Source organism: Acomys russatus, chromosome 3 (genome assembly GCF_903995435.1).
Source record: "Acomys russatus chromosome 3, mAcoRus1.1, whole genome shotgun sequence".
Classification (NCBI taxonomy): Eukaryota; Metazoa; Chordata; class Mammalia; order Rodentia; family Muridae; genus Acomys; species Acomys russatus.
Window position 1 is genome coordinate 28,002,132 of NC_067139.1, and position 26,919 is coordinate 28,029,050.

Below are 26,919 nucleotides of genomic sequence, written 5' to 3' on the forward strand. Positions count from 1 at the left end.
TCAGCCATACCTTTGGGTCTTGGCCTTAATTACTTTTATTGGCTTATATTGTGAAAATCTCTCTCTCTCTCTCTCTCTCTCTCTCTCTCTCTCTCTCTCTCTCTCTCTCTCTCTCTCTCTCTCCCTCCCCCCTCCTCCTCCCTCCATCTCTCTCACTTTATTGGCTTATATTGTGAAAATCCCCCCCCCCCCCCCCCCCAACTACCCCTCTTGTCTTCCCTGCACTATTCAAAACCTTGCTGCTTGTTGTCTGGGGGTATAACTCCATACTAGAACACTTGCTTAGTGAAATCCTGGGTTGGATACCAAATACTGCAGATGAAATTAAAACAACAAAAAACAAGTTAGTGGGTTTTGCACATCTTTGGAGATTCTGAAAGTGAGAAATGCGTAGAGATTTTCATGGTGAATTTGAATTTGCCATTCAGTCATTTGCTTACCTTTTCACTACTTTTGCCACTCATGAGCTAAGATTTTCTAGTGCTTTTGTATTCTCAAACTGAGACATGGAAGTGAGTGCATCTACTGGCATCAAGCAAAATGCAACAGAACCTATTCACACCCTTGAGTAGAGGTTACTTTTAATTCTAGCACACAGGGGCACAGGAACATGATTGCTACAAAGTGTGAGAACAGTCAGGGTATATACACTGTCTCAACAAAAGTAAAAAGACAAACTGTGGAATAAAATGGAAACACAGGTAAATATAATCTGCTTCCAGGCTTGAAAACCTGAGTTTAACCTCCAGAGAACTTGCATGGTGAAAGGAGAGAACCAGACCCTGCAGTTGTTCTCTATCATTTCTCTTCACACACTGCACTTTTTTTTTTTTTTTTTTTTTAATTTTGTTAAATTTTCCTGAAAAAGGTTGCTGTTCTCGCTTTCTGAGTTTTCATCTATATCTCCATGTTCATTGCCAGTGAAGGTACCGGGTAAAGTTGGGGAGCTGTGGGGGAGTGCAAAGGAGTGATGGATATGTACTCCCTTCCAGGACCCAAGAATCACAGGCACAAAAGGGCAGATTAGCAAGAAATACACGATGCTAGTTTGAGCTTCTCAATCCTGATGGGAGGAGAGGAGAAAAGAGCTATGTTTGTGACATAGCTGCTCCCAGGTAGGTGAGTTTCAGGGGATTGTATTATTGCGAAGCTCTGGTTTTAGCTAAGAAATTTCAAGAGCCCCAATATGTTTTTTATATTTTGACTTTTGGAGACTCTGTACGCTGGTGGCCTTGAACTCAGCAGTCTTTCTGCTTCTACTTCCTTATGATGCCAGCCATAGTAACACGTACATACCATGGTATCATATCGATACTTCAAACACATGTAAGCGGATTACCAGTTAAAAGCCAGCTTGAGGCAGCTAGCTAGAGAGACTTTGCTTTAAACATAACACTGCAGGCAGAAAGGGCAGCCAATCTATCTTATACCTCTTCAAGACTATTCCCTCAAAGAGCTGGGAAAAACCCTTTGTAGATCTGGAAGAATACCTGAGTCAGTTGTCTTAGCTGCTCTCTGAGGTTTTTTTTTATTTTAAATGACCAGATGGAAGTGATCTTTCACTAGACTCACTTACCAGTTGCTGAAGGTGGAACCACAGCCACATTCCCCAGGACTGATACCTGCCTAGGAGTGTGGAGTTTGGCTGCCTATTGACCCAGCTAAAGATGGATGTTGCCTGGATCAAAGACATTAGGGGCATGCTTAGGCTGGTAGAATCGAGGAGAGTCGTCATAAATAGAGTAGTTAAGCTCCCTCTAAAAACCACCTCCCCCCATCTCTAGAAGCAAGATTGTGCCTTGGCCCATTTTTGCCAGCAGAAGAATTTTGTTGAGGCCAGCAGTAAGGAGAATGTCAACCAGGAACTTGCAGAGTAGAGAAGCATGTCATTATTTCCACATTGCTCAACATTCTTTCCTGGTTCGACAATTTAATAATGTATTTTGTTTTTTTCGCCACCTGCTTCATCTTTGTTCCTACTTGCAGCCTTTTCTCCCTCTACTTGCTAGGAAATATTATCCCTTCTTTTCTGAGACACCTTGCCTTGTGCCACAAAGCACATTTCTTCTGTAATATGCTTTTCATCTTCACTGGAGTAGTTTATTCTTGTTTGGGGTTGTTGGATTAGGGAAGACAGGAGCCAAGGGATAGTATGTGCTTATAGAAAGCGTCACAAAATTTTTTATTCTGCTTTTTTGGGTACTAACATTGTGTTTGAGGCTGGGATGAAAGGTGTCTTCCTTTTCTCTCAGAGTAACTAAACAGAACCAAATGAGTGCAGGGCAACACTGACCTCACTGGTGAAGAGGAGAGCTTGTTTTGCTTTAGTCACATGCTAGTCTCATTGTAGGGTTTGTTGTTGGCCTTGTAGTGACCTCACAGAACTAGTAGATCAGTCTCTACTAGCTCTGTGTCTCTGCCAGCGCTCTGGAAATGAGCTTTTAGGCGTCACGATCATTTCAACAGCTGAGTTCAATGACTGAGATAATATTTGACACCCGGTTGTGTGTCAGAATGTCATTTTCCCCCCATCTTGTTATGAAATCACGAAAACCACTATACCAAATCTTTCTCAATTTTGTGCAGTGAGTCCTGGTCAGAAGACATTCTTAGCAGATCCAGCCATGAAGCCATGGCTGCCTTGGTGGCCATGTTAGTGTTGCACTTGTTTTCTGCAAATACATTGCTGCCACAGATGTGGCCTTTTTAAAATATTGTTTGTTTTCATAGATTCAGTTACTTCTGATTTCAGAACACTGAAAATCCTACAGTTGTGCAATTAATGAATCTTAAATGCTGTTTCCATTCAAATAGTGCCATGTTCTCTGCCCATTTTTCTGGCCACTACTAGTACCAGTCAGTCCTTTGTCCAGATTAGTCATGCTATCTGTCCATTAACTACTGTCACCTTGGTCACCCAATGAATTACAAACTGTAATGATTAGGTTGTGCTAAGTAACTCTTATTTTGCTTTATAGTGGTCTCATCATAGAAGAGTGATGGGGTGGCAGTTTGAATATGCCAATGATTAGTCTTGACTGAAGGAACAAAACATGCTAGATTTGTACAAGGAGAAAACAAAGTAAAACACTATACTCTTCATAAAGTTTAGCATAATGTCATGGGATATCATGGAATATATCCCAATGATATGAAGGATTGAGTAGAAGTTCTTCTGTAATGCTAAGTCAGACTTGGCCTGGAAGATGCAGATGGAATGTTGTGATTAGTGTGCCTGAACTGATTCCCGCCTCGCACTAAAGCTTCTTAGTTTGGCTTGATCTAATAATTTCATTAGGTTTTTGCTTTCTGACCTTAAAGGATGGGTATGTATACAATGTTAGCAAGAATTAAAGGTTAAATTTTGGGCATACTCAGCATGGAAGGCAATTTTCACACCTTCTCTTATATTCCTGCATATCCAAACACTGCCATTTCTTATGCCATTGATGCCTCTTAGAACTGGTGTGCCAGCTGCCAGTTAGATGGTTCCTTACTGGAGATTCTGGGGAGCTCCATTTTCTGGTTAGAGAATGTCTGTGCTCTAGATAAAAGTGTGACCTGTGACATTGTTCAGTTGCTTTCACACTTTCCATCTTGACAGTTGTCTCACGATCTAGACTTTACATTTTACAGATGTGAGAAGAGACAGGATGTGAGTGCTAAGCACTCTTTTGATGTGAAAGCAGCAGAACAGGACACGTTTAGTTGGTGATTACTTGGTACTCTGTACCTAGATACTTCGGTATTTGGAACTTGGTACTTTTCTATATTAGATAACTTTTATTAAAGGCACCAAATAAATTCTTTAGGATCATTCCTGAAAGAAACATATATTGGTACTGTATAACAGCTTAGTTTTTAAATCTTTTCAGGTGATACAGTCACTCATTTTCATGCCCATTAAGGTATAATTCTATGTATTACTGCCCCGTCCTGCGGGGTTCGACTAAAACTCGGGAGGAGGTTCACCTGTTGGAATGCAAGACACAAAGAAGGAGAGCAAGTCTGATTGATCAAGCTCTCAAACTTTATTAGTCAGGCAGCAGTATTTATAAGTCAGAAGGCAGGGAAGCATATTGCTATAGCAATCCAGCTGCATGCTTTTCTCAAAATACAGGGAATTCCAGGCAGGGTCATAACGTCCTGCCACACAGGGTGTCTTGCTCTCTCCTCATCTAGCTTTAGTCTAACTGCTAAACCATCTCTATCTGTCTTTAGTCTAACTGCTGACCCACAACAGGGTCAGCTAGTTTCTGGGAAAAACAGCAAGCTCTGGGAAAAACAGAGACTTAAAGGTACAGACTCTGACAAGATGGCTGAACAGTGGCCATATGGCCTATTGCCACCAACATACTACAGCTATAGGCTATGTTTTTGATATCTAAAAAACCCTGTTGGGTCCAGCAAGAAGACTCAGCAGTTAAGAGCACTAAATGCTTTTCCAGTGTACTCAGCACCCACATGGCAGCTGACAACTATTTGTACCTTTGGTTCCAGGGGAGTTAGTGAACTCTTCTGGCCTCTGTGGGCACTGCATGCATATGCACACAGACACGCTTGAATGCCAAAGAAAAGGAAAGGCTACTGTGGTCTGTTCACTTCATTTTCAGTAATTCCATACTTTGAATTTTAACGGAACTGGTGAGATAAGCTATTTCTGTATTCATGTTCCTGCGTTCTGCAGATAACATCTCGATTATCTTCTGGTGCCAGATGTTAATAAGATTTTAGAAATTGGCCAGTGACAGGCAGTGCTTGTTTTAATTCAGAATTCCCTTTTAGAGAAGTGTCTAAAGACTCCATTGCCATCTGTTGGTGCTTTGTGGCCACTCCCAACATTTCTAGTAGGTAACAAAAATGTATGGTGTGTATGTATGTTCTGGTCCTTTAAGAATAGCAGATTTCTTTTAAGTGAACTGAGAGAAAGAGGATGAACAAAGTATTGGCTCTGCTTGCTGTGGGGCTAGTTAGTATTGTGAGCAGCATCTCCTTTGTACTTTTGTCTGGGTGTGCTAAGTGCAGTCCCAGGATGCAGTTGGGTGCCATGGCGTCCTGCACATCGATCCACCCCAGGCCTATCACCTATTGCATCTTGAATGTTTGTGCAGCACTTTCTGTATGATTGATTTTTCTTTCAGACTTTCATGACTATTGACAAAAAAGAATGAATGAACTGAGTGTGTAGACTATAGTTTCTTTATGTTTTTCTTTTTTTTTTCCCTGGAAACATGATTCTTGCCTCACAAGGTCATTCATTCTCTATCCTTCCTAGCTATTCTTGTGCCAGAAGATATCTGCCAGGGAATTTTTGGGAGCTTGCAGTTGGGATTTGAACAACCTTATAAATTGAAAAACTATCCCTTTTTCTACTCCCAGAAATGATAATTTTAAAACTATATTGACAATCTCACCTCAAGTGTTAATAGAAAGGCACGTGAACATTTTAACTGGCATAGCTAGGCACAGTGTGCTTTGGATAATTTGTTAGCAACCTTGTACCTACCTACCATAGAGTTTCTTTAGCTAAATCCTGTCTATACACTATAGACCCTTTGATTTGCTGTTCTGTTGACTCCATTTCCCCCGAAGGTTTAGTTCACTTGGGACTTTGAAATCTTTAGCTTGTAAGTCAGTGCTGAGTTTGAAGTGAGACTGCAGATGAGGAGGTTCTGCATGCCTGGCTGGTGGATATGTAGCTTTGCCTAGGCAGTGCACAAAAACTGACAGGTGACACATGGCATTTTTGACTGACAAATCTTTGTTGGCCACTTAATTGTCAGCTAATAGTGACTCCTCTTTCCTTTGGACACACTGCTTTTCTTCTTCATGAGTGACATTTATTATTCCAGGCAGGTTTGGTTGTCATTTCAGGGTATATTACTTTTCTCATTAGTTTTGTGGGATGCTGCCATCACCTAGCCCGAGTGAGATTTTGTCTGTCAGCAAATATTTACTTTGAAGTGTTGTTACCTAGCTTTTGGCATTCTTTTCTCTTAATTTATTTCTAAATATAATGAAAGATCCCTCTCTGTTCCCATGTTTTTATAAAAAGGTTAGAGTATTGTTCTAGAGGATGCAGGCTGTTTGTATATAGAATTACTAATTTTTCATACGAAGGTCTTAGCATGAAGCAGAATATTGGGGTTATCACCATTATCTTAAATGTCTAAGGATTTTTATTTCCTTCCTAAAGATTTCATTGTTTCTGACTCTCAGCTTTCTGGATTGCTATGCTATATCTTATTTTCAATCCAAATGTGACCTTCCTCTGTTTTACATGTTGCCTGACACAGCTAGGAAACATACCTTTAGCTTTAGCCACCAATTTCCCACTGATTACTGGCAAAAGATCAGTCCTTCTCAGCTAGAACTTGGTAGGTGAAGGAACCACCTATTCAGGGGGAGTGTCTGCCTACGTACCCTTGTTTTATTGTAGAGGCCATGCTTAGAGTCTAATCTGTTCCCATTTGTTGTTTTTGTTGTTGTTGTTGTTGTTATTATTATTATTATTATTATTATATTACATGTGTTTTGAGCTAGGGTCTTTGACATTTAGTTGCCTAGGCTGTGGTGAAGCTTACAATCTTGCTTCAACTCCCTACTTATTTTTAATGCTTTGAGAAAACTAAGGCCCACATTGATAAAAGTGAAGTTAGTTAAGCCAAAGCCCAAGTTGTGGCTTTTCCTGGTGCCTACTGGACCAACCAAGCCTCTTAAGGAGCTGGGAGGGGATTTCCCAGAAAGCTCCCCAAGGCAATTCTGGCTATAGCAGACATTCAGTCTAAATAGCTCTCTATGTAATTTAATTAAAGGCTACAAATATTTAATATCCTCTGTTTTTTTTTTCATAAACAGACTATTTAATCTGTTTATATATGAAGGGACCACCCCTCCCCCTTTGAATCAATATGGCTAGATCTCAAATAATACCAAAAAGAAAAAGACATCTGTGTAGCAAAACCTTCTCTAGAGCCAAATGACCTCACCCTCTGTCATTGTGTTATATTCTCAAACTGGTTCAGCCATGGAAAACCAGAATGGGATGCTGCTTAGCAAATATCATCTGTGGCTAGTGTTCTTGTTACACAGAGGGCGAGCTGGTACTTGGTGGAGTTCACTTGAGGATGTATTTACATCCTCTTTACAATGCAGGGTGTTTATAACCATCCTGTGGATTTGAATTTGGTGGGCAGCTTGCCCTGGTAGATGGTATCTCCTGCCCCTAAATGTAATGCTCACACATGAACACACTCTTGTTTCTTTGAGCAGCTGCCAGATTTGTAGTGTATGTGTATGTCTAGAGGTACAGTAGAGTGGGTAATTATTTTGGGGATGGTAACACAGGATTTTTTTTTTTTTTTCTTCTTTCCTGTTTGAATAGGCCTTTCAGCAAGTTGGCAGTGTTTCAGGGCCAGCTCCAACACTGCCTTCAAGAGCAGAGCCCTGCTGGTCAGTTTGCATTTGCCAGACAAGAGTTTCTCATTTTTTGATTAAACAGACCCTCCCCTCCTACCTTCGTTATCCGTTGCTTAGAATTGGGATGTAATTTAAATAATTGGATTTACCAGCTTACAAGTTTAATATTGGAAAATTGACTTAATAAAATGTTTTGGTATGCACATCTCTCAACAAGGTTCTAGGGGTGCAGGGACTGAGTCCCTTTTCTCATTGTATATACAGTGTTTGGGGACTAAAAATAGATGCCCACACAATTTGTTAGCTTTCAAAACAATCGTCCATTTCATTTATTTATTTCTTTCTTTCGTTCCTGTGCTTGGGATCTATGTATAAGCAGGGCCAAATAAAATTGAGATCTGCTCCCCCAACCCAATACTAATGTTAACATGTTTGTTTCTGTAAAAGTGTTGTGATACTTTTGAAGTATACCATCAATGGTTTTTATAGAGTTTGTGATGTGTGCTGGGGTGCATGGATGGTATGTATGTGCTTATGTGGGTGCTCATGAGTATGGAGTCCAGAGGTAAAATTTAGATGTCTTTACTTGTTTGGCTTTTTTGAAAATCAGGGTTTCTCTGTATAGCCTTGGGTGTCTTGGACTGGCTTTATAGACCAAGCTGGCCTGAAACTGACAGATCTGCCTGTCTCTGCCTTCCCTAGTGCTGGGATTACAAGTGTGCACCACCAGGGCTGGCTAGGTGTCTTTGTTAATCATTCTTTGTCGTGGATCTGGAGTTCATTGATTGAGTTAGACTGACTAGACAGTGAGCCCTACAGATTCTTGTGTCTCTGCTTCCTGAAGTACTGGGATTATAGGTTGGAGTCATAGCTTTTTGCATGCATACACTGGGTCAGATTCAGGCCCTTATGTGTGCAATAAACACATTGGGCATCTTCCTAGCCTTACTATAGTGTCTGGACTGGTCTTGCCTCAGTCTTCTTTCTGTTAGGACTTAGGTTTTGCAGCATGCCTGGCCTAGCCACATTATCATTACTCAAGTGGAAGCAAACATTCACCTGGCTGTTGGCAATATTATTTAATGCCGAATAAGAGAGGAATTTGGAAACTTGGTGTGTTGCAAGTATTTTTCAGGAATGGAAGGGGAAGGGACAAACAGTTTTCTCCCTGAGGTTCATGTGTCTTTATCAAGAAATACAGACATTGCCCAGTTCAAACTGTAGGGCTATCAGCGTGACAGGAGCCTCCATCTTGGACTTGCAGACTAGACTGTCTATGGATGGTGGTATGGCACATGGTGCCTCTATGTTACACCCACACATACCTTATCTGGCTCTTGTTTGATACTAGAAATGATGGCCAGCCACACGGCTCAGTTACTTTTAGTTATGATGGCAGTAGAGACCACAAGGAATATTGTTAGATAATTCTCGTTGGAAGTGTTTTATTTGCTCATCTCCACATGCTTACTTGGCTGCCTCCTAAATAACCAGTAAAGAGTTGTGAATGTATGGTAATAGTGTGATATGCTCCTGATTCTTGAAGACGGCTATGTCTTCCTCTGTATGTTTGTCTTTCAATAAGACATAAAGATGAGGCTGAAATAAAATGCAATTAGGACAGAGAAATGGGGTTGTGTTTGACCGGTTAACCATGGTGGTGCACTGCTTTTTTAGGATGGTTGAATCTGAGGTGACTTTTAAGGTACAAAGCAGGCAGTTGGTATTAAAAGTTACCATGCTTCTCACTCCTCCATTAAAAATAGAATGTTACCCACCTAATCTACCTTACACAACTTCACTCTTTTTCTTTCTTCTTGTTTTTTTTTATGCAACCAGTGGAAGCTTATTAAAACTCCTAGAACACCCAAGTTGCATTAATCTGAAATACTAGCCTGCATCTCTGCTCTTGCTAGCTACTTACAGAGATCTGCCTGCCTCTGCCTCCCAGAAGGCTGGGTTTAAAGGTGTGTGCCACCATGCCCAGCTTTGCTATAGCTTGTTGTTGTCTTGGTTTTGCTGTTTGTGTGTTTGTTTTTGTAGGAAGCACTTAACATTTTGTTTACATGCAGGCAGCATTTCTACATACTAGCCATAGGACTCCCTGGGAATCAGATCTTTTTAGTACTTATTAAGAACCACCAAGAAAAATAAGTGGGTTGTGGCAGCACAAGCCTTTAATTCTAGTAGTCAGGAGGGAGAGACAGGGGCTTCTCTGAGTTCCAGGACAGTCAGAGCTACATAGAGAAACCCTATCTTGGGTACACCCGTCACCCCTGAGTGTAAAGAAGGAACCACCAACAAAAAGGCAGTAACATCTGTTTTCAAGGGTTTGTTCTTGCTTTGGTTTAAAACAGGAAGAATGTGATGGGAAAATGTTAGTTCTATCTGATTGTGCCACCTCTACGGACACAACGATGCTTCTCGAGTTTAGTGCTTCCTAGTGTGACTGTCACTAGGTAGAAACATGAAGATTGAGCCATGAGAAACTTAAAGTACTTTGGCCAGATGTCTTTTGAATGTTGTGATTTAAAAAAAAAAAAAAAGTGTTGATGGGTCTGTTTTTATATGTACATTTGTGTTCCAATAACACTGGGGCTGCTTGAGGCCAGAGAAAGACACCAGGTATCTTGCTCTGATACCCTCTCCCTTTCTTATTTTCTTGATAGGGTCTCTGACTGAATCTGAAGCTAGGCATCCAGCAAGCACCAGTGATTTTTCTGCTCTAATAACTAGAGTTCTAGGCACACAGAACTACACCTGAAGTATTCATGCTTGCTCAGCAACTGAACTTTCCCTTGTTTGTTTGTTTGGTTTGGTTTTGGTTTGGTTTTGGTTTTTCGAGACAGGATTTCTCTGTGTAGCCCTGACTGTCCTGGACTCGATTTGTAGACCAGGCTGACCTCGAACTCACAGTGATCCTCCTGCCCCTGCCTCTGCTGGGATTAAGGCGTGCACCTCCACTCCCAGCAAACTTTCCTGTTGAGCTTCCCTGTGAGCCCTACTTGATGCTTTAAGAACTATAGCTTGTTTAGTTAACTCTTGAAGTCATGTTGTCTCTTTTTAATCTACTGTCAGTAGTTTAGAAATAGGATGTCCAGAGTGTTTGTGGCAGACCCTTGAGGTGGATAAATGAATAAGGCAGAAGGAAAGTTAAAAATGAGAGGCAACTTGATTTTAAGGAGACATTTTTATTAATGAGGCACAAAGCTCAGACATAATGTTTGGAACATATTTAGTACCTATTTAGTATGTAAGTGTGGATCAGGGGATAGTTTTCTGTGTCCTGGGGATTATTAGACTTGACAATAAGCACCTGTTATACACTGTGCCATTTCCCTGTCCCCTACTGCCTTGTCCTGTAATCGTCACTTGGCAACTCATCTACACTTACCAGCCCATGAATGAATTCAGGATGGTAGAGGTGAGTCACTACTTCATTGGAGATACAAAGCAACTCAGAGAAGGGAATTGTAGGATGCAGTTTAGTGTGTGACCTGAGGTAGGAGAGCCACTGATCCCCTGTGATCAAACCAGTTTGCTGTTTGAGACACAGTCTCTGGAGTCCAGGCTAGCATTGTACTGATCTTCCGGATTCATCACTGATCCTTCACTTTCTACACACATTCATGGTACATGCATAAAACAATAGTTCCTTAGCCAGATTTACTGTACCATAAAGCAGGCTGTGGTTTAGGAGAGTATTCGAGAGATGCAGAGCCTTAAATTAGCAAGAGCTGGCTTGAAAGTTTTTTTTTTTTTTTTAATTCCTCCTGTATCATGGTTTTATTGCTACATGTAGGTTTGTATTCTCCAGTCTTTGCTTAATTTACTTTTAATTTTCTTTTGCTGTCGCAGGCCCAGGCTGCAAGCACAAAGGAAGTTTGCTCAATCTCAGCCGAATAGTCCCAGCACAACTCCAGTGAAGATAGTGGAGCCTTTGCTACCCCCGCCAGCTACTCAAATTTCTGACCTCTCTAAAAGGAAGCCTAAGACAGAAGACTTTCTTACCTTTCTCTGCCTTCGAGGTAAGCTGTGTTGCCCTCCCATCTCAGTTCCCTGTTTGTTCTTGTGTTTTAAATATTTCTCTCTCTCTCTCTCTCTCTCTCTCTCTCTCTCTCTCTCTCTCTCTCTCTCTCTCACACACACACACACACACACACACACACACACACGTTATGTAGACCTGCCTCCAAAATCTCAAATCTTATTTATTTTTCCCTTGTCCTCTTGAGTTTTGGTTTTAGACATATGAGCTACTATAAAGTTGCTTTGGTGTTAAGAGAACAGAAAATTGCTTTGCGGTTGTGAAGTTTAGTTATGTGATTCCTAAGAAGAATGGGCTATAATTGTTTTTCTTAGCCATTGAAACTGGGTAAGTAAAGAATCAGAGGCTGTCTTAGTGACAAGCAGAGCAGAAGCTGTATGTCTGTAGGTTTCTATTCATACATTATATTTAAAATGCTTACAACCCCCTCCCTCCACCACCTCTTCTATTCTGGGAAGTTGATGAGGATTCCACAGCAACATGAGCTTTGAGGTTTCAGTGTTTGGACATAAGAGAAGCATCTTTTGCTAACCAGTCACCCTTGCTTGTCCAAATGAAGCCTGGATCAGCGAGTGTATTCCTGCGCTCAACGAGCCAGGCCATAAAAAGAGCTGTGAGCTTCCTTAGCTGGTGTACCATGTGGATTCTTACTATACTCTTCTTATTTATTTCTCTTATAGCTTTTAGATCTGAGCTATTAAAAGTGTTTAGAAGCTGATTATTTTCAAAAAATGGAAAACTTATATTTTGAAGTGGATAGCCATTGTATATATGATCTCTGTAATGTGGTCCTTTAGTAATAGTTGTATCTGAATTTTAAGTTACCAAAAGTTATTACTTTATGCATCATGACACTTTCTTTTTGAAAAGATAATTATGCAAAATAGTTCTTTCCATTTCTCAGTGTTGGTTGCATCCTCTGAATCTTTCACTAAGCAAACTTGTGTGCACAGAGACTTAATTTTTTAAAAAGGTTTATTTACTTTTTTATGTTAATAGTGTTCTGCCTGTAGGCCAGAAGAGAGCACCAGATCTCTTTATAGATGAGTGTGAGCCACCATGTGGTTGCTGGGAATTGAACTCAGGATCTCTGGAAGAGCAGTCAGTACTCTTAATTTCTGAATCGTCTCTCCATTGGCCGCCCCCTCCCCTCCCTTTTTTTTTATTTTATTTTATTTATTTTTTATTTTTTTATTTTTAAGGACAGGGTTTCTTTGTGTAGCTCCTGGCTATCCTGGACTCGCTTGATAGACCAGGCTGGCCTCAAAGTCACATAGATCTGTCTACCTTTGCCTCCCCAGTGCTGAGATTACAGGTGTGCACCACCGAAACCTGAGACTTAAAAAGTTTCTTAAAATAGTATTGCGTTCAGTTTTGTGGAAGTCATGAAATTTGTCTAATTCCCAACTCACATTGTGATACGTTCTATTTATGTGTTATCAACAGCTGTGAGATTTGTAACATTTGTGGTCAGCTTTATCATTCTTTGACAGCTTGGAAGCCTTTCATCATTCTTAGTCCTGCATGCTTGCTTTCCTTCCTGCTCTGTCTTTTCCTATGTATCCATCTCATCTCTCTTGTCCTCTCCTCCCCACCTCCTCTCTTATGTGTGTTGCAGTCAGTTTATCAGTAGGGCCTAATAATAATAATGTTCATTATCAGGCTTATAATTATTATTGCAGTGGTAATTTCTAACTCAATAGCAATCAAGCAAGACACAGACACCTGTTATATTTTAAAATAACCTTAGTTAACCTGTCAGGGCAGATATTAATCCCCTAAACTACTTTCCATATTAGGGCAGTATTCCCTTCATCTGGGCCAGATCTCCATCCATGCCAGCTATGTGTTTCTCCTCCACTTAACCATGGTGCTGGCCTCCTTCTCTCCTCTTTTCTTCTATGATGTGTGTTTCTCTCTCCCCCACCCCCTCCATATACATATGTACATATATCCCTTGTAGGTTAACAGTAGAAGAAAAGTTTACCTTTTATTAAATGTGTAAGCCTATCTGCAGTTACTCTCAGGAGGGTATCAGGTTTCTACAAATGCAGTTTGTTGTATGAGCTGCCTGATATGGGTGCAGAAAACCAAACTACTCTGGGGATCAGGAAGTACTTATTGAGACAGCCCCCAACATGGTAAGCTCTGCAATAAATCAAAGACACATATTTTTGAGTCATTTCTGCAGGCTTCAGGTATTTCCCTTGGAGTTTGGAATATTGAAGAGACTAAGTGATGTGCCCATGAGAAAGACAATAGAATTTTTTTCTTTTTATTTATTTATTATTTGTTCAGTATTCTGCCTGCATGCCAGAAGAGGAGACAAGATCTCATTGTAGATGGTTGTGAGCCACCATCTGGTTGCTAAGAATTGAATTGAGGGACCTTTAGAAGAGCAGCCAGTGCTCCCAACCTCTGAGCCATTTCTCCAGACAACAGACTTCTTTAAACCTTGTTTATTTATTATAAATACTAGATACTAGATCCAAAGACCATGCACTCTCCTGAAAATCCCCTTAGAACTAAACAAAGCCTTGTGGCTGGAGATCCTATCAATATAGGGCTTTGTGTCCAAAAGCTTTAGAGATAAAACAAAACAAAACAAAACAAAACTAATGCCATGCTTTAGGACTCCTTAAGGAAGGGGGTGGGCCGCGCATGGTGTTGCAGGCCTTTAATATCAGCAATGGGAGGCAGAGGCAGGTGGATCTCTGAGTTCTAGACCAGCCTGGTCTACAGAGTGAGTTCCAGGAAAGCCAAGGCTATACAGAGAAACTCTGTCTCAAAAAGAAAGAAAGAAAGAAAAAGAAAATTTTAAAAAAGGGAAGAGGGGTGGCATGAACGTTGTAGCAGGTCTGAAATGTTTGCCTGCTGTGCATTTGTCTTTGAATAGCTGCTTTGAGGGGGGTGGGGTGCGCACATGTTTTTTTGCCAGAGGCATAATTAGTATCTTCCAAGGGTACACATTGGGTAGAGAGCCTATATGTGTGTTGTGAGCAGCAACTCGGTACCATCGCTGTATTTCCTGTCACCAATCTCTCATTATTCTTAATGAGTTCTGTCTTCCTCTCTTTGTTCTGACTATAATTATTAAGAGATTTAAAACAGCTTAATGCAGCAGAGCAATGACAGGTTAAATGATTCTCTTATTTACATTTTTCTTTTTATAGGGTACTGGAGGCGTGGGGACCCATGAAACATACTCAGTACACAGTGCTTTCTTACAACCATAGCTGTTAACAGTGCAACTCCCCAGCTCTGCCCTGCGAAGGGTGTCTTTGATGGTATGGGAGGGAATTCCCAGTACATATTCTAATCCAGCCATTGTGAAGAAGCCAAGTTGTCTTGTTTGGGAGCTGACTGCCTTGTGCCTCCTGTCTTAAGGAATCTTCAGTGATCTGCTGTCACTGCTGGTTAATTCTGCCAACCTTTACTGAGTCTTCTTTTTATACTAGGCATAGAAAAGCTGATGAGTAAAACAGGAAATGGTAAAACGATGTGTGCATGTGTCAGGTAGGGCTGTGCCATATGTAAGCTTGTGGAGAACTCGTCTTAACCTACATGGAGTAACTTCAGAAAGGGAGGGCATACCTAAGATGACTCTTGTCCAAAATATCCGAAACCTTTGTTGTAAGGTTCAGGGGCTAGTCAGGATTTCTGCAGAAACCTCTGTCTCGGCGTTGGTGGTGGGTAGATTGGGGTTGGTTACTTGGAAGGCTCAAGGCTAAAAGCAAGGAAGTTAGGATTTGGACAGGTCTGTAGGTCTTATTCAGTTATGAAGATGATCTTGGCAGTGAATGTTTCAGAATATGATTGAAGCTGTGGGCAGCTAGGTTAGTTTGGGCCTTTGAATTAAAAGTATCCCTGGATTATTGACTTTTGCCCGTTCAGCCTGTCTGCTCATGTATAAAGTGAGTATTCTGTTTTTTGTAGTCACACTTGCTAGGGGTTAAACTAAAGCTAATGGGTGTGAAATGGGTCCTAGTGACTGTTTTACGTTGTTTACAGAGGCGGCAGAAAGGACTGAGGATTATTATATTTGTGATCTGCTTATTCTAAAGAGGATTTTCAGATACACTATCTAGGTAGGGTTTTATCTGGAGACAATGCCTGTGCCTACCTGGGAGGAGTATACACCTTGTTGTGTCACTGGCTTTGAGTATTGAGGGAGAGAATTGTAAACAGGGCAAGTCTGCAGTGATTCAGAGGTTGCATAATGAGAGGGAATTACCTGCAAGAAAGTATTTAATCTCCCAATGACAAGGGGCATTGTAGTTGCTAATAGTGAACTTTCTTGAGCAAAGTGAGAAGACAAGCTGTCTTGGTGGACCCATGAGTTTGGGGTGACTTTTGTGAAGTATTCTTGATTTAGTTATTTGTTTAATGTATATGAGATGCCTCAAGAGGGCATCAGATCACATTATAGATGGCTTTAAGCCACCATGTGGTTGCCAGGAATTGAACTCAGGATCTCTAGAAAGAGCGGACTGTGTTCTTAAGTGCTGAGCCATCTCTCCAGCCTTCATCGTTAAGCATTCTTAATTTCTGATCATAGAAACTTTCAAAGTGGAATTTATCCTGCTCTGCTGGTTTCTGTGGCTACCCTGCCTGCCCTCTGCTTTCTTCACGACACCTTAGTTTGATCTGTATTTTCTCTCTAGTGTCCCAGTTCTGCGATGTATTAATTTGTTTGCTAGTAATGAAGAAACAGAAACCTTGGAGAAGGATGATCTTTTTATAATTGCCTGTGACCTTGACTCTGAGCTTTGGCCTGGCTTCAGGCCAGCTGGCCTCTGACCATGTCTGCTCTTCAGGAAGATAAACTCATTTTCCCTGCCAGGTGCCTGGCCTGGTTTCAGTGGTACATTCCAGAATACCCTCTGTCCCTTGCCTCAGTGTCTAAAGAAGCTCTCAGTGTTTCTTAGGGCTTTTGGAACCCTTTGGGAGAAGGTATACAGGGCTGGTGATGCTGTGTTGGCCAGGCACCTTGCAATATGAATTTTATCCCATGGATTGCTCTGAAGTCCCCACTGCCTGTGCCCTGTAGGAAACTGTTTAGTGTCTCTGGGAATCTGAAGTCTTTGCATAAGTTATAAATTCATGTTCAGACTTAGTAGTTTCCACTTCTCAGCTGGTGCTAGAAGGGAGCTACTCAGGCTAAACACCATCATGGCTATTTGTGTGGGTGGTTTGCCTATTCCTTTAGCATTAAGAGATCACAGACTTGTGGGATTTGCTTTCTACCATCATGGATACGTGGGATTAAATTCAGACAGTTAAGTATGTATGTTTATTCACTGAGTGAGCTATCTCACGAGCCTGATTTACCAATTTTAAAACATATGAGTTGTTTTTGAAGACTAATATTTATATGACACCAGTAGTAGCCTAATATAATTTAGCTCTGAGTGCCATTGCATACATTGCCATATACCTTTGTGGTCCTGAGAGTAGTTTTTGCTAAAATACACTGTTCACACCAGATAACTGGCTTCCAGAACCAAGGCATCTTCCTTAAAATCTGGATGCTATGGAGACCACTTTCATGGTTGGCATGGCCATGAATTACAGGCAATTTTTTTCTTTTTCTTTTGTTGTTGTTGTTTTGAGACTGAGTTTCTCTGTGTAGCATTGGCTGTCCTGGACTCGATTTGTAGACCAGGCTGGACTTAAACTCACAGTGATTCGCCAGCCTCTGCCTCCCGAGTGCTGGGATTAAAGGTGTGCTCCACCACCGCCCGGCCAGTTTTTTTCTCATTGAGGGTGGGGTTTCTTTTGGCTAAAGCTGTTACACCTAGAGCGTACCCCTTCCCCCATGGTGGTATCTTGATGAGCATCTTTCACTTTAAAATATAATTTTGTTTTTAAGTGACAGGATTGCAAATGGAGATAAATCCTGCAAAAAAAAAAAAAATGAGCATGAATCACTTTAAAGATAAACATACGACATAGTTCGCCACAGATGGGTGACTGTGAAAGCTGACCTGGAAGGAAGTAGGGGTGGAACACTGTGATAGCTGCCCTGTGTTCTTGACGGGCCCTTCATTGCTGTAGGAACACAGTGGCATGTACAACATTGGATTCATGGAGCAATTTTTGTAGTTACTGCTTTTGTTTATAGCTTCTGGTTTCATATAACCATGAGAAATGCCATGAACATGCCCTATTAATTGGGTCAAAATTTATTCCTTTACTCTCAACCTAAATAACTGTGTGCAAAGGAAGCCTTTTAGGACCTTTGCAAAACAGAGCAGAGAGCTGTTTACTTACTAAGATTAAGAATTGGTTGGGGGGGGGGGTAGATGATGGCTAGGGAGGCCTTGTGGGTGTACATAGTTCACAGAGAAGAATCCCATGTTATATAATCTAAAGCCCACAGTAGAAAAAGGAAGCTTTTGGCTTATGTAGTGGTTGTAACATACCACAATTTGATTTTTGTCCAGATGAAGACATTTAGTTTGCACTCAGCAAATACTGTGAAGACATTGCCAGCTGATTTTGAAAAGTAACGAAATACAGCCTTGGCAAAGTGCAGGTGCATTCTGTATTCCTCATTGCTCCTCTGTCAATATATTTTTAGTTTTTTTATCTGAAATTTGCTAAAGCACTGGAATAATCAGGAGAGAAAAATGTGCCTACTGTAACTTTTATACGAATAGTCATGGGATAGAAACCACTTTCTTGTCCCATTAGAAAAAAGTAACCCCTGGAGACACAGCTTTAATCCTCTAAAACATTCACCTGCATTGATTATTTCAAATGAGTGTTTGTAAAGCGGAAAAAAAAAACAATCCTGAGTAGTCAGGTAGCACTCTAGTCTACTGCTCATTATATAGTTAGGCTTTGTTTGCCTCAGAACAAGAAGAGCCCCAACCCACCCCAACCCCCCACCCCCCCAAAGAATGGCTCTTTTTATGCCTGTCTTGCTCTCAAGTGTCATGCTGTAGTTGGTTTGAATCCTACCATGGGGAGGAATTAGGCCTGTCCCCACCAAGAACTGTGTGTTTCTTGGTTGGTAATCTCCCAAGAATGTTTCTCCAAAGCTAGTGTCATGTTTCAGAATCTAACCCCTGTCAAGAATCTGATTCTAAATGGAATTGATCATAGGTGCACAAAGAAAATAGTTTTTGTTGGACTAAGCAAGTCTACACCAGGGTCTCTTTGCAGCCTGTATCCCTCTGGTATTTGGTTGTAAAATTAAGTCATTTCATTCTTACTATTCCAAAAGTTAATTCAGATAACCTAATTGGAGTGCCATTGTCAATCATAAACCTGCCATCACCCAAATCAAAACAAAAGCATTAGAAGTTTCCCATGCTGCCCTTGAACTTATGATACAAGGAAAGAAAAAGAGGAAGAGGATGTATCTATTGATTCTTTCTGTGTTTTCTAAGCTAGACAGGATTTTTTTTATTCATGTATATGTGTAGTTTACCTTCATATATGTGCACCATTTCAGTGCCTGGAGTCCAAAAGAGGCACCTAGATCTTTTAGGACTGGAGTTATGGACAGTTGTGAGCCACCCCATGTATGCTGGGAATAGAAACTTGGTCTCCTCTGTTACGAGTAGCCAATGAAGCCAGGCGTGATGGTACTGCCTTTAATCCCTGGCAGAGGCTAAAGAGAGGGTTAATGGTAGGGGTAGGGTATCTCTTGAGTTTGAGACCAACCTGTTCCAGCTCTGTAACAGAGAAACTCTGTCTCAAAAAGCAAAACAAAAACAGCAAATGCTTTTGGAAGGAAGTTGAAATTTCCTTTTGGGACATGCATGGGAAAGTTGTGCAGAAGAATAACTTTAAAATCCCATGTACTGGTACTTAGTAGTGCTTAATAGAGAGAAAATTCAAGAGTATTATCTCTGTATGTTATAGCTTCTGGTTCCAGGCAAAATACCAGTTTTTTAATTGTATCTTCCTTTGGATTGGCTTTGTTTAAGAAGAAGTATACTGTACTTTTATGTGGAAGTGACCTTCCTGAGGTGTTAACTTTATTTTCAAAGCAAAGATGACAACATTTGAAAACAGAGAGGTTAGAATGCAAAAGAAAGAAGGATGGTACTTTTTTCTTACTTGTTAGCATCTTATAGAAATTTACTAACTTATTTACTAACTCCTTCATTAGTCCATTCATTCATTCACTCATTTTGTTTTTTGAGACTGGGCTTCTGTGTGTAGCCCTGGCTACCCTGGACTTGCTTTGTAGGCCAGATTGGCTTCAGACTTACAGAGATCTGCCTGCCTGAGATTTAATCCCAGAATGCTGGGATTGATTTCTTTTAAAGACTTGCTTATTCATGCATTTTATTTTTAATTTTTTTTTTTGTATATGAGTACTCTGTCTACATGTACACTTGCAGGCCAGAAGGAGGGCATCAGGTGTCATTATAGATGCTTGTAAAACACCATGTGTTTGCTGGGAACTGAACTCAGGACCTCTGGAAGAGCAATCAGTGCTCTTAACTGCTGAGCCATCTCTCCATACCTATTTTATTTTTATGTATGGGTATGCCTGTGTATATCACATGCAGTGCCTGATACCTGTGAAAGACAGAAGAGGGAAACCAATCTCTTGGAACTGGAACTACTGAGTTTCCTCATGGGTGCTGGGATGCTAGGATGCTGGGATGCTAGGAATTGAACCCAAGTCCTGAAGAACAACCAATGTTTCTGTTTTTTGATGACAGGGTATGTCCCTGACTGTCCTTGGACTTACTTTGTAGACCAGGCTCTTCTCAAACAAACTCAGGGATCTGCTTTTATCTGCCTCCCAAGGGCTGGGTTTAAAGGCATGCAACACTACACCTGGCACAGACAGTGCTCTTAACTGCTGAGCTGTGTCTCTAGCCCAAGGAATTAATTTTAGTAATATATCCTACTATAATTTCAGATTAGTTTGTAAATGTTTGAGGTGTTAGGGGCTTCTATACCAGCCTTTTTATTAAGATAACAAGAGAGTAACCCCATAAAAGAGAAAATTTATTTCTCTCCCTCCCTTATCAATAATAGATTTTTCCCCCTTCCATTTCCAAAGCTGTAGCCGTCAGTTAAATGCACAATGCAGTGTGGATTTTTTGTTTTGTTTTGTTTTTGTTTTTCAAGGCAGGGTTTCTCTGTGTTACCCTTGGCTGTCCTGGACTCACTTTGTAGACCAGGCTGGCCTCAAACTCAGAGCAATCCGCCTGCCTTTGCCTCCCGAGTGCTGGGATTAAAGGCGTGCGCTACCACTACTTAGCTTAGGTGGATGTTTTCATTTTACTCACATTTTCTTGTGTAATTCATTCCTTGCTGTTGTTGTTTGTTTTCAATGGGAACATTACAGATAAGATTCTTAAAGTTTTAATTTACCATGCTTGATGAACAGTATTATCCCGTCTTGAAATTGCTAAAGGATCCAGATGGAATTTTACTTCCTGGGGACTATGAAAATAAATTAAGAGTAGTAGCAGCTAGCAGCGATGAACAGTTTTATGTGATCAGCGTGCAATTAAAGTTTTAGCTTTGTAAATCTCTCCTTTGGATTACTCTTTCTGGAAGGGGGGTGAGTGTCAGGATTGCTTTTGATGAAATACCTGTCCTAACCCACCAGGTTCTCCTGCGCTGCCCAACAGTATGGTATATTTTGGAAGCTCTCAGGATGAGGAGGATGTCGAAGAAGAAGATGATGAGACAGAAGATGTCAAAACAGCCACCAACAATGCTTCATCGTCGTGCCAGTCAACTCCCAGGAAAGGAAAAACCCATAAGCATGTACACAATGGTCATGGTAGGTCCACCCTTGAGAACTGTATAAGCCAGGCTTTTGTGAGAGTTTAGAAAAGATTTGATGGTGTCAATCTAGTTATCAGCCAGATTTGTTCAAGTTAATTCAAATACCAGATTCTTTTTGGATGAAGATCTTAGTAGTTCAGTCCAAAAGTATTCTATATGAAAATGAAAATGTTCTATTTGGGAATGATTGTAAATGTCATAGGAACAACAGGTGGCAGGTCAGAAGAAGGAACAGTGAATAGCAATGGCTAAGGAGCTTTTATATTTTGTTTTGCTTTAGGTATATATAGTGTTTGTTTTTTGTTTTGTTTGTTTGTTTTTCAAGATTTATTTACTTATGTGTTCTGCCTGCATGTGCACCTGCACTCCAGAAGAGGGCATCAGATGGTTGTGAGCCACCATGTGGTTGCTGGGAATTGAACTCAGGACTTCTGGAAGAGCAGCCATCTTTCCAGCCCTATGAAGATAACTATTATTTGACATTTAGAATGCAAGGCAGCCTTGATGGAGGAGAATTTCATAAAAGGGAATGAATTGAGTGTGAATTGCATTTAAGTGCCCAAAGTCTCAGAGGTTGTCGAATATTACCTCCACACATCTTTAGCCATCCTGGAGAAGAGCACTACACAGATAGATAGGTGGTCTATGGCTTGTCGCTTAGGCGTGTATGAGACTTGTTCTGGTGTAATGTTTTATAGACATTGATTTTACTGCAAACTTTTATTTTTACAATAACTAGCACGCTAAAGTGGCATTTTCATATATTTGAGTAGATATTGTGTGTATAATCAGAGATACAAATAATCACACATACATCAGTTTACTTAGGGATTTGCAGCTAATACAAAGTGGGTCTTATTCAAGTGTTAATGAAAAACAAAAGCTTGTTAACCTGTAATCAGGAAGTCATAAATTTTTAATTTTTCTTATAGTGCACATGTCCATGCATCACAGGGAAACTGGAGTCAGATCTTTCTCCTTTAGTGTGCATTCTGCTTATTGAACTCAGCCTGTCATGCTTATGTCACAGAAACTAGGTGATTGCAAGAACTGCTTTCAGTTGGCATTTGAGTCCAAGTGTATGGATGAATTTAGGGGTGAAAAGGATGTGTGGTGTAGTTTCATGTACTTTATGTAGTCTGCTGTCTTACTGTCTTGGAGGATATACTTATTAGGGAGAGTATAATTATGACTCAAGGTGTACTTTGGGGACCTGAAAAGACTTTCATATGCAGGAGAATGGGAATTTTGATGATTTTAATTTAAGTATGAAACTAAGATTAAGTCAGTTAAGTTTAAAAGAGTCTGTTTTCAGCCACAGGAAAAATAATTGGAACTCTAGGATTCTCCCCAAGAAAGAGCTGGTAAGAACCTGGCCATCCATACTCCGGCATGGCTCCTCGCAAGGACTGCTGGGTGCTTGATGATGGTAAAGAGAAGACTTGGAGGAGGGGCAGTTAGTGGGCACCTGAGAGGTCGTTGCCTGTGGATGCAGCCTCCTGGGCTACAGACAGCAGAAATATAAAAAACCGCCACAGTTGCCTCAAGGCTTCGTGTCTTGAGAAAGAATATAATGTTAATTTCCTTTTTTGTTTGATGGAGAATTGAGAGTAAATATTTGTGAACAAACCATGAACGTATTATTTCGGTATGTCCATATGATAGAAATACATTTTTATTAGTGTACTATCTAATTCTTTCCTTAAGTTACATTGCATTTGTGCTCGTGCTGTGATTGGACTGTCTGTGCTCATGATTGATTAGAATAACCCTTGGTGTACTTGATTATCTGTTACTGGGCCTGAGGTGTGCTGTTCTGTGAGGTCTTCAAGACTGCTACTGGATTTCAAAGGTGATCCTTTGCAGACTCACGGAAATGGTGTTGCCTGCAGAACTCCACATTCGATTAGTTTCCCAGGTAGCACTGCTTCCTCCTTTGCCCTCTGCTTTCCCAGCCATGGCACCAGCACTTGAATTTGCCACTCCACAGAATGGGTTGAGGACTTGCGCTAATTATTACAGTCTGCATTTAAGTGATAATGCGATGCTGTGTTCTGCTGCATGCTTTTTCCTACCTCAGTTCCTTAACTTAGGACTGTTCTCAGTAATTGAGTATGTGCATGGGTGTGGGTGCCTTTGGTGAGAATCTGCTTCTTTGTTGCCTGAACAGACAAGATTCAGAATAGTTTGTGGGTGGAAAGGTGCCTCTTTTTCATTTCTAAGAAATTTAAAATGTAGACTTAGATGATCTCCATTTCCTTGATGCAGTGGGAATGTTCATATGCTTACCTAGGTTTTTTTAAACCCGGAAGATGCTGAGTGAGATTATTATTACTGTGTACCTGATGATTCCTCAGATTTATTTTGGACTCTTTTATAAGAAACAAATTGGGAAAGCAAAGTGCTTTTCACACATACTGGTATTCAGCTCTTCCCTTGTATGCTACAATGTTGAGACATGTCAGAAGTTGTGTCCCCTCTGGGTAGATCAACCCACTGGGATGTAGGGAGATAAAACACCAAAAACAGGAAGAGTTTTATTTTTACTATATTATTTTGAAAAATCTAGAGTCTAAGCAGGCATATTTCTATTGAAATGGGGTAAGAGAGTGTTTCTTGGCTTGGTGCCAGGACACCTGGTCTCTTGGGGAATGGGCAAGAGAGAACAACCTCTTTGTGGCAGGGATCTTGCATTATATCTCCTTGGGTCTGAGCGTATCAGTATTCTTAGATTAAGAATCTGGGCTCTGCTGGGCGTGGTGGTGCACTGGAGGTAGAGGTAGGCAAATCTCTGTAGTAAGTTCTAGGCCAGCCTGGTCTACAAAGCAAGTCTAGGACAGCCAGAGCTACACAGAGAAGCCCTGTCACAAACAAACCAACCAACCAACTACCTGGGCCTTTAAGTGCAAGAGCCAAGTGTCCACTGATAAAAGTTTAGATCTGAAAACATTACACAAGTCCCATAAAGTCTTAACAAGCAACAGAACATCCTAATTGGGAGGGATTTATTGATTAAACTACAGCATCTAGAATGACTTGTACACTTTTGCTTGCAATTAAAAGGTTGTAGTAACAAATAGTTACTCCACTGATTTCCATTTCAACCTGTTTCTAAAATAATCTTTCATAGGTAGAGCCTCAAATGATACCAGCAGTGGTGCTCCCACTTAAGTACTATTTGGAAATATTGCTAAGCATGTATTTATCATACAAGTTAATATTTGGAATGTTTTAGAGTTTGAAAAGTGTTTCTAATTATTTTGCTCTTTTCTTTGTTTTAACTCTAGTGGGTAAGTGGAGTAGATTAAGAGTTAATGCTTTTGAAATAAACTTGCCTTTTTCTTCGTATTGTTGCCTTGGCAAGCCCTTTGTGACCTTCTGCAGAATGACATGGTGTAAGTTTATTAAATTAGTCAATTTTCTTTTCTTTCCTTCAAAGGAACTGGAAGCAATAGGAGAGATTATTGTTCCTTCTTGTGTATGTCTTTTTTCTGAAGAGGGATATTCCTCAAGAGCCCTTGAGACTCCATTAGACTTCCAGCTGAAATGACTTAATAACTTTTGGATTCACATCTGGGGCATTTTTGTATGATAGCCAAAAAGCAATAATTTGGGCACATTCCTTGCATTAATGTGCTGTCATTGCCCTTGAAAATGAGCCTGGTAGCGAGGTTTGTGAGGACCAAGGCCAGAGTCTTGCCTGACAGAATGCTGCTTCAGTTTAAGGTGGCATGGGATAACCTCTGCCTGTGGCAGTCACACCTTTCCTTCTGACTATCACAACAAAGCGGGGTTGTAAGGTTGGAGCTTATCTTGAAGGAACAGCAGTGCTTCTAGAGTTAGGAAATCTGTTTCCTTAATACTCTAACATTTGAGGCACTGTTTGTTACACTTGGCATAGTAATTATAGTATACTTGAGAAGCCATGCTGCTGCTGAAGCTGTTTCCTTAGACAATTCTGGGTGTGGATTTATTTTCTTTCAAGGAGATGACACCTATCTCGTTTCTTTCTTTTCTTTTTTTTTTCTTTTCTTTTCCCTGTTGGATGCCACATTTGCCATATTACCTTTTAATCTGGACTCAGATTTGCTAAGAGAATCCTAGAAAGTTTATGGCATGTGCTGAGAGTTATCTAAAAATCAACTGCTTTGTGAGGATTTAATGACAGAAGGGCTCCTGGAATTCCTGCCAGCTTAACTCTCTGATCCCAGTTTCTTCTCATTATTCTAAAGTATATATTGCACTGGTCCATTCAGCATATTAAAGAAGGCCACACACTCAGATTTAGTGTGGGGCAATCTGTTTCTGTATGGCCAGCAAAGATGCACACCTAGGGTGATGGAGAAGCCTCTTGCTCTGGTCCTTTCTTCTAGCCACTTGTCACCACCAGGATTTTTCAAAGAACTGGTTACAGTTGTGGGAGGAAAGTTATCGGGCTTTTCTGACTAAATTAAACCTTTTAAACTTTTGCATTTGGGCAATGGTTCCCACATTCTGTGCACATGTTAATGTCTATTGAACCATGGTCTGTGAATGTGTAAGACTTCAACAAATGGGTCTGTCCTCCTCCTCTCTCCTCTTCCCTCCTCCTCCTCCTCCTCCACCATCACCACCACCACCTCCACCCGGTTTCTATGTGTAGCCCTGGCTGTCCTAGATTTGTTTTGTAGACCAGGCTGGCCTCGAGTGTCAACAAATGGAACAGTCTGTCATGTTTAACCAAATGGAAGGCGTTCTAATGCCTTGGGTTTGACCTTTTACCCTAATATGTCCCCACAGTTAGAACTATATTAAAGTTGTATGTGGTAATTATACCAAACACCTGGTTTCAGTATAGTTTTAACATGAACATTATTCAGTACTGAATAATTTTAGTTATTTTTTTTAAGACCTGTCTTAAGGAGACTCTTCAATGACCAGCAAGCCTCATTGTTCCCAAAGGCATACAGAGTTTTTAAGGTGACTTGTCAAGCTGGATGAAAATTGGATGAGGGTATGAGACTCATGGCTTCAAGGTGAAGACAGTTCCTTAAAGAGCAGTTTTCCTTGTCTTTGATACACTTGTATTGCTGCATATTCACTTAATGATAGAATTGGGAGGTAACACATCAAGCCATTTAGCACTAGCCAGACCCTGCAGCTGTTGGTGGACATTGTGCGTTTCCAGGCAGAGGCTTTTATGTTCTTCTGAGCAGGGTCCACCATGAAGACTAACTGTGTCTGGGCCAAATTCTGCCTCCTGCTTTTTCTGTACCAGTTTTTCATCCAAGCAAGTTTCTGGGAGAAACCAAATACTTTAGTGTGCACAAGAAATTGGCCTTGTGTGATGCATGACATTGGTAGTCCAGGAGGCTGATTTTGCCCTGTTCCATAGTAGCCTAGCACAGGGAATCTGTCGTTGCTGATGACACTTGGTGACTGCTGTGCTCCAACTCAGCCTCAAACAAGTATCAGTGAAGGATTGAGGGTGTGTGTATGTGTCTGTGTCTCTTTCTCTGTATATTTTATTCTTCTGCATTTTCAAAACCAATTTTTTTCTAGGTTTGTATTTTTATTTTGAAAATGGAAAATTTCCTTTAACTTGTATTATAATGGGCCACGTGTCAGGGTCTTTCTCTTAGTATGTTGTGGTTGTTTATTCAAGTTCAAAGGTGAGCCAACATTCTTATCATTTACTTCAG

The 26,919-nt window shown here is 40.7% G+C and overlaps 1 protein-coding gene across 4 annotated transcripts in view; it reads left to right on the top strand.

The window, feature by feature from the left end:
• Jarid2 (jumonji and AT-rich interaction domain containing 2) overlaps positions 1-26,919 on the top strand; it is a 191,518-nt gene that overhangs the window by 128,773 nt on the left and 35,826 nt on the right. For all 4 annotated transcript variants that reach the window (XM_051170638.1, XM_051170646.1, XM_051170661.1 and 1 more), the window contains 2 exons: positions 11,278-11,447; positions 21,057-21,233. In XM_051170638.1, coding sequence (XP_051026595.1) covers positions 11,278-11,447; positions 21,057-21,233 — 347 coding nt within the window. The remainder of the gene's footprint in view (positions 1-11,277; positions 11,448-21,056; positions 21,234-26,919) is intronic.